Raw genomic sequence first — 12558 nt, 5'->3', positions numbered from 1 at the left:
ACATCTTAAATTATTAACTTCTTGGAAGGCATCTTTGCTGTCCCAATTCCAGCCATGCACAGAGTGTGCTGTAAGTGCAGGAGGGGATAAATGAGGGCACATACAGCTCATTCCACTGTGCACTTGCACAGTCAGGAAGATTGTGATAATCAGAGGATAGGTGAAATCAAGGAATTACTTCCTCCCTCACCCCAAGCATTTGGGGAGATGAGCTCTCCTTGTTTGTCTCCAAATAAGCATCATGGCCAAGGATTCTCAACAGAAAATCACTGCTCTCCAGCTCCTGTTCCTACCTCTACTAGAGAACAACTGGGTGATCTGAGAAAAGTCACTCTGCCTCTGCTTCGTTCTCCCTTCCACCCTGTGATTACAGGGGGGTTTGGCAGTCAACTATTTCACATTTGCAAACCCATTTTCAAAGCTTTTTTGAAAGCAAGTGATAGAAGTGCAAAATCTTATTATTGCTCTTGAAGAGCTTTTTGCAAAGATGCTTGTTAATGAGCTTGCTTAATGAGCTTTCTTAAATCTATATTTATATCCTATATACAGCTGTATATAGATAGAGCAATGCCTAAAATATGTATGGATTGCACACACATATGCCTAGGAAAATAAAGGCTGATTAACACACATCTTTTTCAGTTATTACTGTGCAAGTATTTATTCCTTTTTCCTTGGAAATTGGAGAGATAAAAGATCCATTCTGGAATAAAATAATTTTGTGCATATGTGCTAGATGGTTTTGTTTATGAGACTGAAGTATGTGAGTGTGTGTATGTGAGACAGATGGTGTGTCTGTTTGTGAAAGATATGATGCGTGGATGAATGTGTGTAAAAATACAGGTTTCTTAACAGCTATTCTTTTTTTTTTTTTTTTTTTGAAGAAAAGACAAAATAACAAATGCCTGCTTGGTACATTATTTCACCGTGTCATGCTCTTTGTCAATATGACAGAGGAGTATTCCTGCAGAAGGCGAAGCTGCCCCAGAAAGTGAAGGGTGCTGCCCCTAGGGTTTCGAGCTGGGCATTGTGAATTCTCTTCAAGTTTTCAAAGTCCTGGAAAGTTTTGATAAGCAAATACTTTCTGGGCTCTGGTTCTCTATTGGCTGCTTCTTCACCGCCAGATTTTGACACAAATAATCTGATTGAAAAATCAGGGAGGGGAACAGGGGCAAAAAAACAGAGAGAGAAAAAAGGAGAAGTATCTATTTCAGCAGACGGCGACGAAGTGAAAAAGTGGAAGAGGAGTCCAGAGAGAAGACGACGTCTTGCTTGTCTGGGGAGATTTCAAGGCGAATCCAGTAAAGCAAAGTCCCCCAAACAGGTGACTTATTTATTCTTTTAATCACTTCTAATTTCATTGTTTTTCTCATTTCTCTGAGATGTTTTTCTAAGCTTTTTCTTCTTTGCTTGTGTTTGCAAATATGTAACATATTCCACTGCGTAAGTCACTTGTCCTGAGGATTCCTTTATGATAATGGTTCACTTAAATGAGTCAAACCTTTTAAAATTATGCACCATATACTTCACTCTCACATGTGAAAATGGTAATAGTAGAACAAAATAGAAAAGATGTGACAATGGTCTCAGATACCTGCGTCCCACCAAGCTCCATGAAGCAGGAACAGTTTCCAGATGTAGACTTTTGTACTTAAGCATTGAGGAGAGGGTGTACTGTGTTTTTCCTTTTAATTGCTCTTTTACAGAGCCAGACCTTTAAATTCAGAAAACAGCACACCTCTGCTGACATCAATTAATCTATGCCAATTTTGCTAGATGAGAATTCGGTCTCTCCTGTTCAGGATTTTTGCTTCAAATCTATCTTTTCTTTTATTAGTTTTCCATCCTTTCCAAGTACATGCTGATTAGTGTAACAGTTTTTAGCATATGGAATTAGCTATTTATAGACACTCCTCATATATCACCAGATTGATTCAATACATTAAGCAGGAAAACAAATGATTTGCAAGTTCACACAGTAAGTGCATCTATACATTAAGGGGATACAGAATTTGTTAGATTTATCCATGGAAGCCTAAGGTAAAGTTTGCTAAAGCCAGTGGCATTCCCAACATCACTAGGAGCTAAATGAGGTTTCTAAAGAACAAATGCTGCAATTATATTCTAAACATTTTTTCTAGATACTACAGATGTACAAGCATTTCTGTTCCACTTCTTGGACAAAATTTCCACCATAATTTGCTATCCCTGCCATAATGTCCGTTTGCCCAGTCTTACGACAGGAATTAAAAATGTTCTGCTCATTTTTCCACTTAAAAAGCCACATTCAAATTACTTGCCCCAAGTACACTTGATTTTGCAAGGGTGGACTAATGAAGACATAATTAATTTTGTTGTAAAGAACTGAAATTCTTTTTGAATATGATTATATTTAAAGAGTCAGGACATCATAAAACCTCTTATTTTATTCGCGCTCTTAAAAATTTCAGACACAGGTTGTGTTCTGGTTTGTGCTTTTTTCTTTGAAAATGTAGTCTTCCAAAAGACAAACTATTCTTTATTTTTGGTAGCTTCACTTTTGCCAGAAAGAACACAAAAAAGCAATATTAAGATTTAAATACAAATTAAGCAATGGGAAGGAAATAAGCCTCTTTTAGCTTAAAACTTTGTACACTCATCAACTTATATGAAGACATATATCAATTGTAAGTTAAAATTAAGTATTTCTGCTGACTGTAGTGGGAAAAAGGGTTTAGTCTCTACAATTAGCCTTATAAATTTGAAAACAGGATTACCTGAATTTAGAGGAAAATGAAAGCCAGCTTTAGAATAGAACTTACGCTGCAAATTGGGTTCCTGATTCAGCGTGGCACAATGCTGCAAACACCTCTTCCCAAATACAGTGTTTCATGTTATGAATCGTCTCACTGAAGGAACCAGAGAGATCAGCTCCATAATCCAATTCAGTGAGAAGATGAATTTCTTCTAAATTATATCAAAGGGCCCAATCCTGTATTTTTGGGTACTGGGCTTCACAAGGAACATAGGATCAAGTGAAATTAGGATCCTGAAGTCAGAAACCGCCCCCTAAAAACCCCTCTTTTAATCTGGTTCTTGCACAATCTCCAGTGTTTCAGTATTACATTACAGTTTTACATGTGATACTCTGCAAAATCACCAGAGAGCATCACTGAGGATGAAGGAACTTTGAGCTTGAACATAGGAGGGGAACACGCGAATGCTGGGTCCGCTTTCAGGTCTGACTGGGGAATTTATAACTGGTAAAAGAAGCCCTTCTAAGGTGCTTCAAGTTAGGTATCCAAAATAGTGAAGCAGGTTTTCCCTTGGGTCCTTTTGGCTGTCTTTTCCTCAGGGCAGATTACTACAACATTATTGTACATCTACATGAATGGCAAACAAATAAGAATGTCAATTCTATCTGGCTACTGATTTTATATTCTGTATTGAATCAAAAAAATGCCATGACGCTTCCATTTTGGGAATGTTGCCACAGGGGCTGGCAAGAACAGACTCCATAAAAATAAAGTTTAATTTTTAGCAAAAGGTTGAAGCTAAATTCTGTTGGAAGCTTCAATGACTTTAAGACATAGCGGGGTCTGTTGTACACAACACTACTCTCCCTGTGAAATATAGCCAGCCATTAGTAGCAGCTGATCACTTGCTGCTGATAATCTTGAGTTTCAAGGAGAGATAGTATTTTTTTCTCTCACAATCTGTGCTTCTAGCTTTCCTCTAACCCGGTTGTGTGAATCACAAAGACAGTCCAATGCAGTTGTTAATTAACTATGCTTCGGGACCCCAGTTCCTGTTTTCTCCGTAAAATGCGGTGGGGGAAGGTAACTTCCTTTTGTAACGTTCAGTAGTGCATTAAAGATCGTTGTGCTCAGTAGAGGCCCTTATCAGCAGTCAAGATACTGGACCAAATTTGACTTTTACATATGCTGGGACAAACACATCCAGAAAAATCCCGTTGATTCATGTGCACCTACTTTCAACCGCCATCAGAAAAGAGAGGCTGTACTTAGTGCCTTCGTGTACTTAGCATATGGGTACTACCATAAAACACTGCAAGATTGCTTATACCACCTATCTCCAGTCCTCTAATTTACCTGGCTAAGCTGTCTGGCTAATGCCTCCTGTAGCCAGTGGGCAGAGTGACTCTTCCAGCAGGCACTGCTGGGTGCACGCTTTCATCCTGCATTCAGAGTTACCCGCTGCTGGAACCTCTTCCTCCACTGTGTAGGAAGCCCAGGGCAATTAACTGGTTAATACAGGCAGAGAAATCAGGTGTCTAAAGCTTGCTGGTATGAATACCCTCCATTGTGGACACAGTCCTGCCCCACCCCATGGGAAAATCCCTTTGAGATGAGTGGAAATTCCATGTATAAAGGGTTTGTGGCAGGACTTTAACTTGGGGCACGGCTATCTTGCAGAGTGCGGCTCCATGCACAGATACCCCACCTGGGACTGACCAAGAGCAGCGAGACCCTCTGAGCTAAGCACTTCTGCTCGGATGCGAGGTGCACAGGCTAAGCAGAGCTCACTGCTGGGAGGGTTATGCCCATCGTGGAACACGCCTGTGTTTGTATCGAGCTGGAGGTATTTCTGTGCATGCAGCCTTTCGCCAGGCAGAGATACACTTTACGATACTTAGGAAGAACCTCATTAGAGAGTTACAGAAGAGTAAATATAGCAATGTACTTCAGTGTCCCATCCCTCAAGAGCATACTTATGGTTCATTCTCAGTACTGTTTTGTCCTCTTTCTAAAATTAAAATAACCAATCTACTCTTGGCCTCTGTTTTCTCTTATTCATCTCAAGTTACATGCCAATTTCTTGGAAAAAGATGAAGAAAAACAGGTGAGTCATTTCAGGAGAGAAAATGGCTAGACACACCAAGAGTTGTCCCTGAAGTCGTAGAAGAAACAGTGGGAGTCCTGGACCAGATTTAAAAAGACAGCTATAACTGCATTTCCAAAGGCAGCTGGGCTGGTGACAACAGTGGGTTTGGCAATCCACCTGTCCGCAGCAGACCTCGCTGCGTGAATCCCACAGTATATGTAGCTGCAGCCGTAGGCAGCTCTGTAAATCTGGCCCTCAGACCTTTAAACAAAACACCACTGGGCTATGTAATTATATTTAGCATGTAGGGGTAGTGCGGGCACTTCTGAACCCTAGGGAGCAGACCTTTTCCATCCCTGGCTGTTTGGGATTCCAGGAGCCCACACTGCTCTGTCCTGATTTACACAGACGTTTCAGGTCATTCCTACTTAATGGGAGCAAACTTTGTTCTTTTTTTTTAGTAAATAAGTAGGCTACACTTCAACTGCTCTCAGGAAAAAAAACAACTTAATAATGCACTTTCCAATCAACAGAGGGCCAGGACATACTGCTGACTTTTCATATGAAATATAGCAAGATTTGCTTTTAGTGCTACTATCCTGAATAATTACAAGGGAAAATGCAAATACGTATGCAAATAAGGCGCCAGCTGATATTGCCGTACACAGCATTGAGCCTGTTGTCATACTGCCTACATGAGAACAGTTACTAACCATGGGGAGCAGACACAGGGCGGGCTGGGTTCTGGGTAGTAAAGATAACAGATGCATTGCAAGAGAATTTTGTATGATTAAATTTCAGCATTTTATGTTTGTTCCTAACCCGTCATTTCAACGGTCTGTGATATTTGAGTCAGATCCAAAAGGTAACCTCTATCGCCCAGCACTTCTGCTCTGCCTCTGCTTCACTCTTGTTTGTCAGCCAGAATACAAAATACTCAAGCTACGGCCAACAAGAAGGAAACCCAACACACATGATGGCTGCGGGGATTTTCCACTGCATCTCTCCTACTATTGATGTTGTTTCTATAATTATTATTTGTGTAGTGATTTCACAGAGGAGCCCATGTCATGGCTTGGGACTGTGCTGTTCTAGGTGCGGTACAAACACTAAGACAGACCCTTTCTCAAAGGGGTGGTCTCCAACCCATGGTACCCACTGCGTCCTCTCAGGAGGGTAAGGTCAGAGATGCACCGTGTCCTGTAGTCAGAGCAGAGAGCTACAAGAGAGAGATTCTAGGTTCTTATGGATCTTTGCCACAGAAACAGTTTTGGTCTGTAACGCAGCACTCAATTTAAGCATGCCTCTATTTCTCCACCTACAATATAAAGAAAGCAGTAATCCTTTGCCTCAACCCAGGGGTAGATGATGAAGTGTAATTTTTATGGGTTATACTGTAATCTGCAATCCCATCTTCGATCTGCAGTCCCATCTCTACATTCAGTGGCAGAGGCTATCTGGCAGTAGGTTATTTTGCTTAGCCCCCTCCACAGCTATGTATTTTCCCCAGAGTTGAGATCCATCAAGCACCTAAACCCAAGCAAGCACTCCCTGCTCTTCAACTGGGTGGAGGAACCTTTGAGATGAACTCTCTGTCTCCCCAGTAGAAGGGTTTTAATTCTCATTACTGCTGCATACGGAGCTGATGTGCTGGGGAACAACTGAGAAATTACCCCCCAAACCATAAAGATTTACCTGCTGTTATTCTGTGTTTCTGCCCAGGCAGTGAATGGAAAATGCCACGTTCCTTTTTGGTGAAGAGCAAAAAGGCTCATACCTATCATCAACACCGCTTTGTAGAAGATGACCTGCCTATACTCACATGGGATCCAGTAACCTCTCCTTTCACTGGTGAGTCAATCCATCCACTGGGCTTGTAAGAATACACCAAGGCAAATCAATAATTGAGTAGGCAAGCTAAGGGAGTAGGATGAGTGAGCTAAAGAACAACTAAGGCCTTCCACATGGGGATGGAAGGACAAACTGATCCCCCACTGTGTGCCATCTTTCTCTAGGCCAAATCCACACTGCCCCACTGAAACCAAATTTAGATCCTCCCTTTGTTTCCTGCTGGGTTGCTGGGGAGATTTGAGATATAAGATTGCTGTGTGGAGTTGGTCACTTTTGGGAAAGATGACCAACTTCAGGCAACTAACAGTTGGGAAAAGAGCTTGCACTTGGTTGTCAGTCTTCTACATACTCACAGCTCTGCCACCTTGATCTCCGGCTTGCTATGTTCACTGTCCACATTCTCTCTGGACCTACATCTTCTCTACCTCAGTGTGTTACCACCTCCTACCAATGATTTGTAAGGAAGGTTACAGCTAGAGTGAGAAGATACTAGCGATACTCTAACACTGACTGTGAAAGGGGTCCTACACACCCAGAGGTGAAGGGCTGGCTGCTATATGCTATATTAACACAAACCAACATTGCTTCTGTCTGTGCCTGCTGTCCTCCCTCTGGTCCTGTTCATGCTTTCCCACAGCCATCCAAGCAGTGGCAGGGCCGGGGCATATCATCTTCCTTCAGGCACCATTCAAATTTTCTTTATTCAAATCTGGGATCAACTTACCCTTTGTTCTAGCCCTGGCTATGAAATTAGAGTCCAGCCCTACGAGAAGTTTGATAAAAAAGAAAGGAGGTGACATTTTAATTTCAATTCCTGCCGTCATACTTTGGCCATTTGTTGTGTCTCGCTGGTGCACAAGAGGGTTTGGACGACAGATGAATATTGTCCTTCAGCAGCCCAGTCCCATCTCCAGGAGGAAGGAGGCACATGTATTGAACCTCTGTCCATTTTAGATTCTTACTGTAAAGTCTACTTCTAATAAGTGCTGGTTGGTCTCTTTAAGGGCTGGGACAATCATGGAGGAATGGGAGTGTGGGCAGGAGGAGACGAGGCTCTGTGGTCACCTTCGCAACTGCATAAGCAGTTACCTCCCCTCTCTGCTTCCCTACTTGGCTGTCCATAAATTCAGGTTAACAATACTGAACTCTCTTAGGAGAGGGGTGGGGAGGTTAATGAGTTAGTGATTGTTAGTTACCCGCACAAATGAAAATGGTTTTAAATAGGGAAATGATTCTTACAGACATGTGGCCTTCTAGGGTTAATTTTCTCTAACTATATAGGGTATCAGGTGTCCTATCATTTCTTCCTGCCCCCCTCTACCTTGCCTATCTCATCCTGCTTGGAATTTCCCTTTGTCAGCAATGGACAGACCTTGATTGCTGTGCTGATTGCACCACTCAATTCAGGGAATTGAGCATGGGCTCATGTATCCAAGCATGAATTCATACGTAAGTACAAAACCTGCCTTAATAGACTCTTCTCTTAACAGCTAGAATAAACTAACTGTGACTCGACTGTGTGATTACAGCCATAGGAGACAAGACACTGGAGGATGTCAAGAAACGGGACCTAGGATGCGTAGTTCCAAAACAAGAAAAGGACCCATCTGAACTGAAAGAAGAAAGTGTCCCTGTACAGTACCTGAGCAGGATGCCACCAGGCCCTTCAGCTCAAGGTCTGCTACCCAAGACCACAATTGCAAAAGAGGTCAGGGCTGGGCTGGCTTATGGAGCCCCTGTGACTGGGACCAGATTTTCAGTAAATGGCAGTTCTTTTTTTGACATTAATGGTCAAACTTGTCCCAGGCAGAGCTCATCAAGAGCATTCTATATTTCCCTTTACAATTCTGATCTAGATCAGCATCTCCCTGAAGGATGACGCTATGATTCCCAATGAGTGAGCCTCCAAATCTGAAGGACTAATGCAATTCCGTGCTCTATGGGTCAAGGCAGGTGGCCACATGATACTTGCTCAAACACCACATGAAGCAGGGCTAGTAGGGGGGTTAATATTCCCTTAGCATCCCCTCTCCCCTAAAATTTCCTCAGACTGAAATCAAAGTCATAATAGGAACTTTGTATGGGGATCAGGGTTTGAATCAGAGGAGGAGGAGTTACCAACTGCAACTCCCAAGGTCAGGCAGGACATTAAATGGGGGAATGGTACCTGGGGAGCTTTTCTACTGGTGCCAAACTGCAGCAATGGCATGACACTCACTTCTCCCTCTCCTTTGCAAACTCAGAGGTGACCATCCCAGGTCTGCAGATCAAAGACTGCATTAACACAACAAGCACCCCTACCTTCTACAAAACCGGCTTTTCTTGGGATGCTTTCCATTTGCCATACAGCTACCGACAGATGTCTTCCACCATGCAGTCAGCCCTCTTGGAGCACCCAGTTAGCCTCTACGGAAGCCACCTCTTGCCAAGCGCCGAGCCCCCTCTGGATTACAGCATGCATTACTCCTCGGACATGGAAACCTACCACTGTGTAAAGTGCAACAAGGTGTGTCACAGGAGAACCTCAGGGATGGGGAGGGCCTAGAGTGATTTTCATTGCATATATCAGTGTTTCATTGCGTTACACCAAAGTGCAATGCATGCGGCTCAAAATGGGTACCTACTTGTTCTCCTGACTAAGGACAAGGGCGCTAGGGATGATACAGTTCACATGGCCCACAAGAAGGAAGAATCAAATAAAGAGAAGGAATTGAAAATGGAGATGGAGACACAGCTGCTTCACATAAAAAAAATAATTGGCATTTTGTTTTGCAGGTATTCTCCACTCCCCATGGACTGGAGGTCCATGTCCGAAGGTCTCATAGTGGGACCCGTCCCTTTGCTTGTGAAGTATGTGGCAAAACCTTTGGACACGCTGTAAGCCTGGAGCAGCACACCAATATTCACTCCCAGGTCGGTAGCATGTTTCCAGAGAACGAGCTCTCCAGAGTTCATGAGTGCTTGGACCTTAGCTGTTGCTTACTCCATTACAAAAGAAGTGACATTTCCTAGGTTACAAACGTGATGCCTTTCCTGTAGCACCCAATGACAATGATAGGAGCTCTGAAGACCATAGATCATAGATCTTGGTCTTACAAATCTCAGACTGCCCTTGAGAATTCCTTGGATGGGAAGGGACGATCGTTGCTACTGGTTCTTCTGTGCCTCACCTCCTCCTAAAGGGTGCAGGAGTTTGGATCACAAGATGTAATCTATTTCCATAAGTAACCCTCCCCACATTCTCTTTGTACTGCACCTAGCATATCAGTCCATGAGCCAAGGAGATTTGCTTATCTTATCTGCTATTCTCAACACCCTTAACACTCTTCAAGCTCTGTCACATGTCTTGACTGGTTCTTCTGTGCCTCACCTCCTCCTAAAGGGTGCAGGAGTTTGGATCACAAGATGTAATCTATTTCCATAAGTAACCCTCCCCACATTCTCTTTGTACTGCACCTAGCATATCAGTCCATGAGCCAAGGAGATTTGCTTATCTTATCTGCTATTCTCAACACCCTTAACACTCTTCAAGCTCTGTCACATGTCTTGCAGCCACAGGCATCCCATGTCAGGAAAGAAGTTTTGAGTGCAAGATGTGTGGGAAGACATTCAAACGCTCCTCCACCCTCTCCACTCATCTACTGATCCATTCAGACACACGGCCCTATCCCTGCCAATACTGTGGCAAGCGCTTCCACCAGAAGTCAGATATGAAGAAACACACTTACATCCATACTGGTGAGAAACAAACTATTCCCAATAAGCAAATGCAAATTAGAGTCCATCATGCTGATACGCATACATAGTCCCCAGACACAGAGCTATTGGACTGGGGGTAAGTGTCCAGAAGCACTGGAAAGTCATTCTTCCCTGTGTGGTAAGACAGCAGAAGGTCTAAGCATCACTGAGATGCACGTCCTCCTCTGTGTGACAGGGAGGTGGTTATTGACCAGCCTCTGGTGCATGTCATGGTTATACCCAGTCCTGGATGCAGACAGGGCATGGGCCACACAGTTGGGGAGGACTGCCTCTGGTTCTTCTCACGCTCTGGTGCTGGATCAGAGTGCGGACACATTAGCAGGACAGCTGGGCTGGCAGCACCCTGATGCCCAAGCACAGCCAGTCAGGTCTGAGTCTGCTAAAGGGCATTTCTACCTCCCTTCTCTCATCTGTCAAAGTGTTTCTTACCATTTTCTCTGCATTTGCAGGGGAGAAGCCCCACAAATGCCAGGTATGCGGCAAAGCCTTCAGCCAGAGCTCCAACCTCATCACTCACAGCCGCAAGCACACTGGCTTCAAGCCCTTCAGCTGTGAGCTCTGTGCCAAGGGCTTCCAGCGCAAGGTGGATCTACGGAGGCACCGAGAGACCCAACACAATCTCAAGTGAGGGGTGGCTCCAGGTCTTTGCAGGAGCTCCCACTCCTAGTGCATGCTCCAGGGAAGAAGACTCTCCCCAGCATCTCCATCCAGCGTGGGGCTGCCCACCTCATAAAGCTCGTATCGCTTCCTATGTTCCCCTGGGGACTGGCAAAGTCATGTCATTGGCTTTGATGTTCTGGCACCCTAGGGCCTTGCACATTCCAGTAGGTGACAAAGAAACCTGTGGGACCTCTCACTTTTCAATCACAACAGGTACCAGCCCAGATCTGACGTCACCCACTCACGTGCAAATCCAGAGGAATTCCTCCAAGGTCACTATTACTCTGGATTTACACCACATGCAGAATTTGGTTCATCAGACTGACCACCAGTGAGGTGGGAACTCCTGGACTAGTGGCAGCAACAATCTGTGCCAAGCTAGTGCTGTAACCATGTTTTGCTTTGATGGTTAGGAAGATAAGGCTGGGGCATGCAAATAGATTGCATTCAGTGAGCTGTGTTCAACCTAGACAGGGCTTCTGCAGAGACTTGCCCAGGTCATAAAGTCTGGCACAGACACCTAAAGTCATTTTCTTTCAGTGGAGCATTTACTGTGATCAAATGACAAGTTAACTGTGTTGTATTTTTAGCTTGGAGTGGGAGGAAAATACTGAAAAAACAGCTCCTATCCCTAGCTGATAACCGGGGTCTCTAAATGCATTCCTCATACACGCCGCACTGCAAAGATCCCTGGGTTAGTGGCAGCCAAGCGAGCTCCAGGAAGAGCCGTGCCACAGCACTAGGCATCAGCTAATAAGCCCCATGTTTCAGTACCATGCGAGAGAGACTGGCCGCTCTTGGAATCTGGGCTGGTATGTCCCACAATATTTCACTGCATGCTGGACATACCGGCTTAGAGCTGTCCTGGGCAATCCTGTGTGTCACTGCATGGCCAGGAATGGCCCTTGGATATCAATGTCAAGGGCCAGAGTTCTGCTTTCCAGCCGCTCTCTTAAAGGAGGAAGTGACCTAGCCTCTATACACATTGCCATAGTATGCGAGTACCTTATACAAACAGAGCAGTGGTATTTCCTCCTCCTCCTTCCAGGTCTAGGGGTTGAAGCAAAGCGCTGGAACAAGTAAAAAGCCAGTTCCCCTCCAAGCTCTGCTACATTCTCACAATATAACCTTTGGCAAGTCACTGCACTGGGCTTTTATTTCTCCACCCCTCCTGGTGATGTGGAGTCATTCACTCAGGTTTGTAGAGTCCCTGGAGTTCTTAACAGGAAGGTCAAAGTATTATTACAGCATTAAAAAGACAAGTGCTTTCAGCTAAGTGTGGCATTGTTGCAGCACACAGCCCACTCCATAACTACATCCCTGAACACATGGCCTTAGACAATGACACCGGTGGGAAGGAGAACGGGCCGTGGCACTAGCCATTTCACTCCCAATGCTTATGAAGGAAGGCTGCCATCATGGGCAAAGAAGAAACGGTCCAAGTGGAAAATTCATTTATTGCCA

The 12558-nt window shown here is 44.2% G+C and overlaps 1 protein-coding gene across 1 annotated transcript; it reads left to right on the top strand.

Annotated features, from left to right (window-relative positions):
- Window positions 1-1270: 1270 nt before the first annotated feature.
- On the top strand, window positions 1271-11545 carry GFI1B (growth factor independent 1B transcription repressor). Its single transcript, XM_009585513.1, has 7 exons — window positions 1271-1324; window positions 6547-6675; window positions 8205-8351; window positions 8919-9181; window positions 9451-9588; window positions 10248-10413; window positions 10884-11545. The coding sequence occupies exons 2-7, from the start codon at window positions 6561-6563 to the stop codon at window positions 11060-11062; spliced, it is 1008 nt and encodes a 335-aa protein (XP_009583808.1). The 5' UTR covers window positions 1271-1324; window positions 6547-6560; the 3' UTR covers window positions 11063-11545.
- The last annotated feature ends 1013 nt before the right edge of the window (window positions 11546-12558 follow it).

The sequence above is a fragment of the Fulmarus glacialis genome, unplaced genomic scaffold, assembly GCF_000690835.1.
Source record: "Fulmarus glacialis isolate BGI_N327 unplaced genomic scaffold, ASM69083v1 scaffold15509, whole genome shotgun sequence".
NCBI lineage: Eukaryota > Metazoa > Chordata > Aves > Procellariiformes > Procellariidae > Fulmarus > Fulmarus glacialis.
This window is presented reverse-complemented; position numbering and strand designations above follow the sequence as displayed.

Bases quoted from the DNA above. Each gene is read 5' to 3' on its own strand.
- GFI1B (XM_009585513.1), top strand. From the start codon at position 6,561: ATGCCACGTTCCTTTTTGGTGAAGAGCAAAAAGGCTCATACCTATCAT. The intron at 6,676-8,204 runs GTGAGTCAATCC...GTGTGATTACAG, and splicing joins AGTAACCTCTCCTTTCACTG to CCATAGGAGACAAGACACTG. The intron at 9,589-10,247 runs GTCGGTAGCATG...ATCCCATGTCAG, and splicing joins ACACCAATATTCACTCCCAG to GAAAGAAGTTTTGAGTGCAA.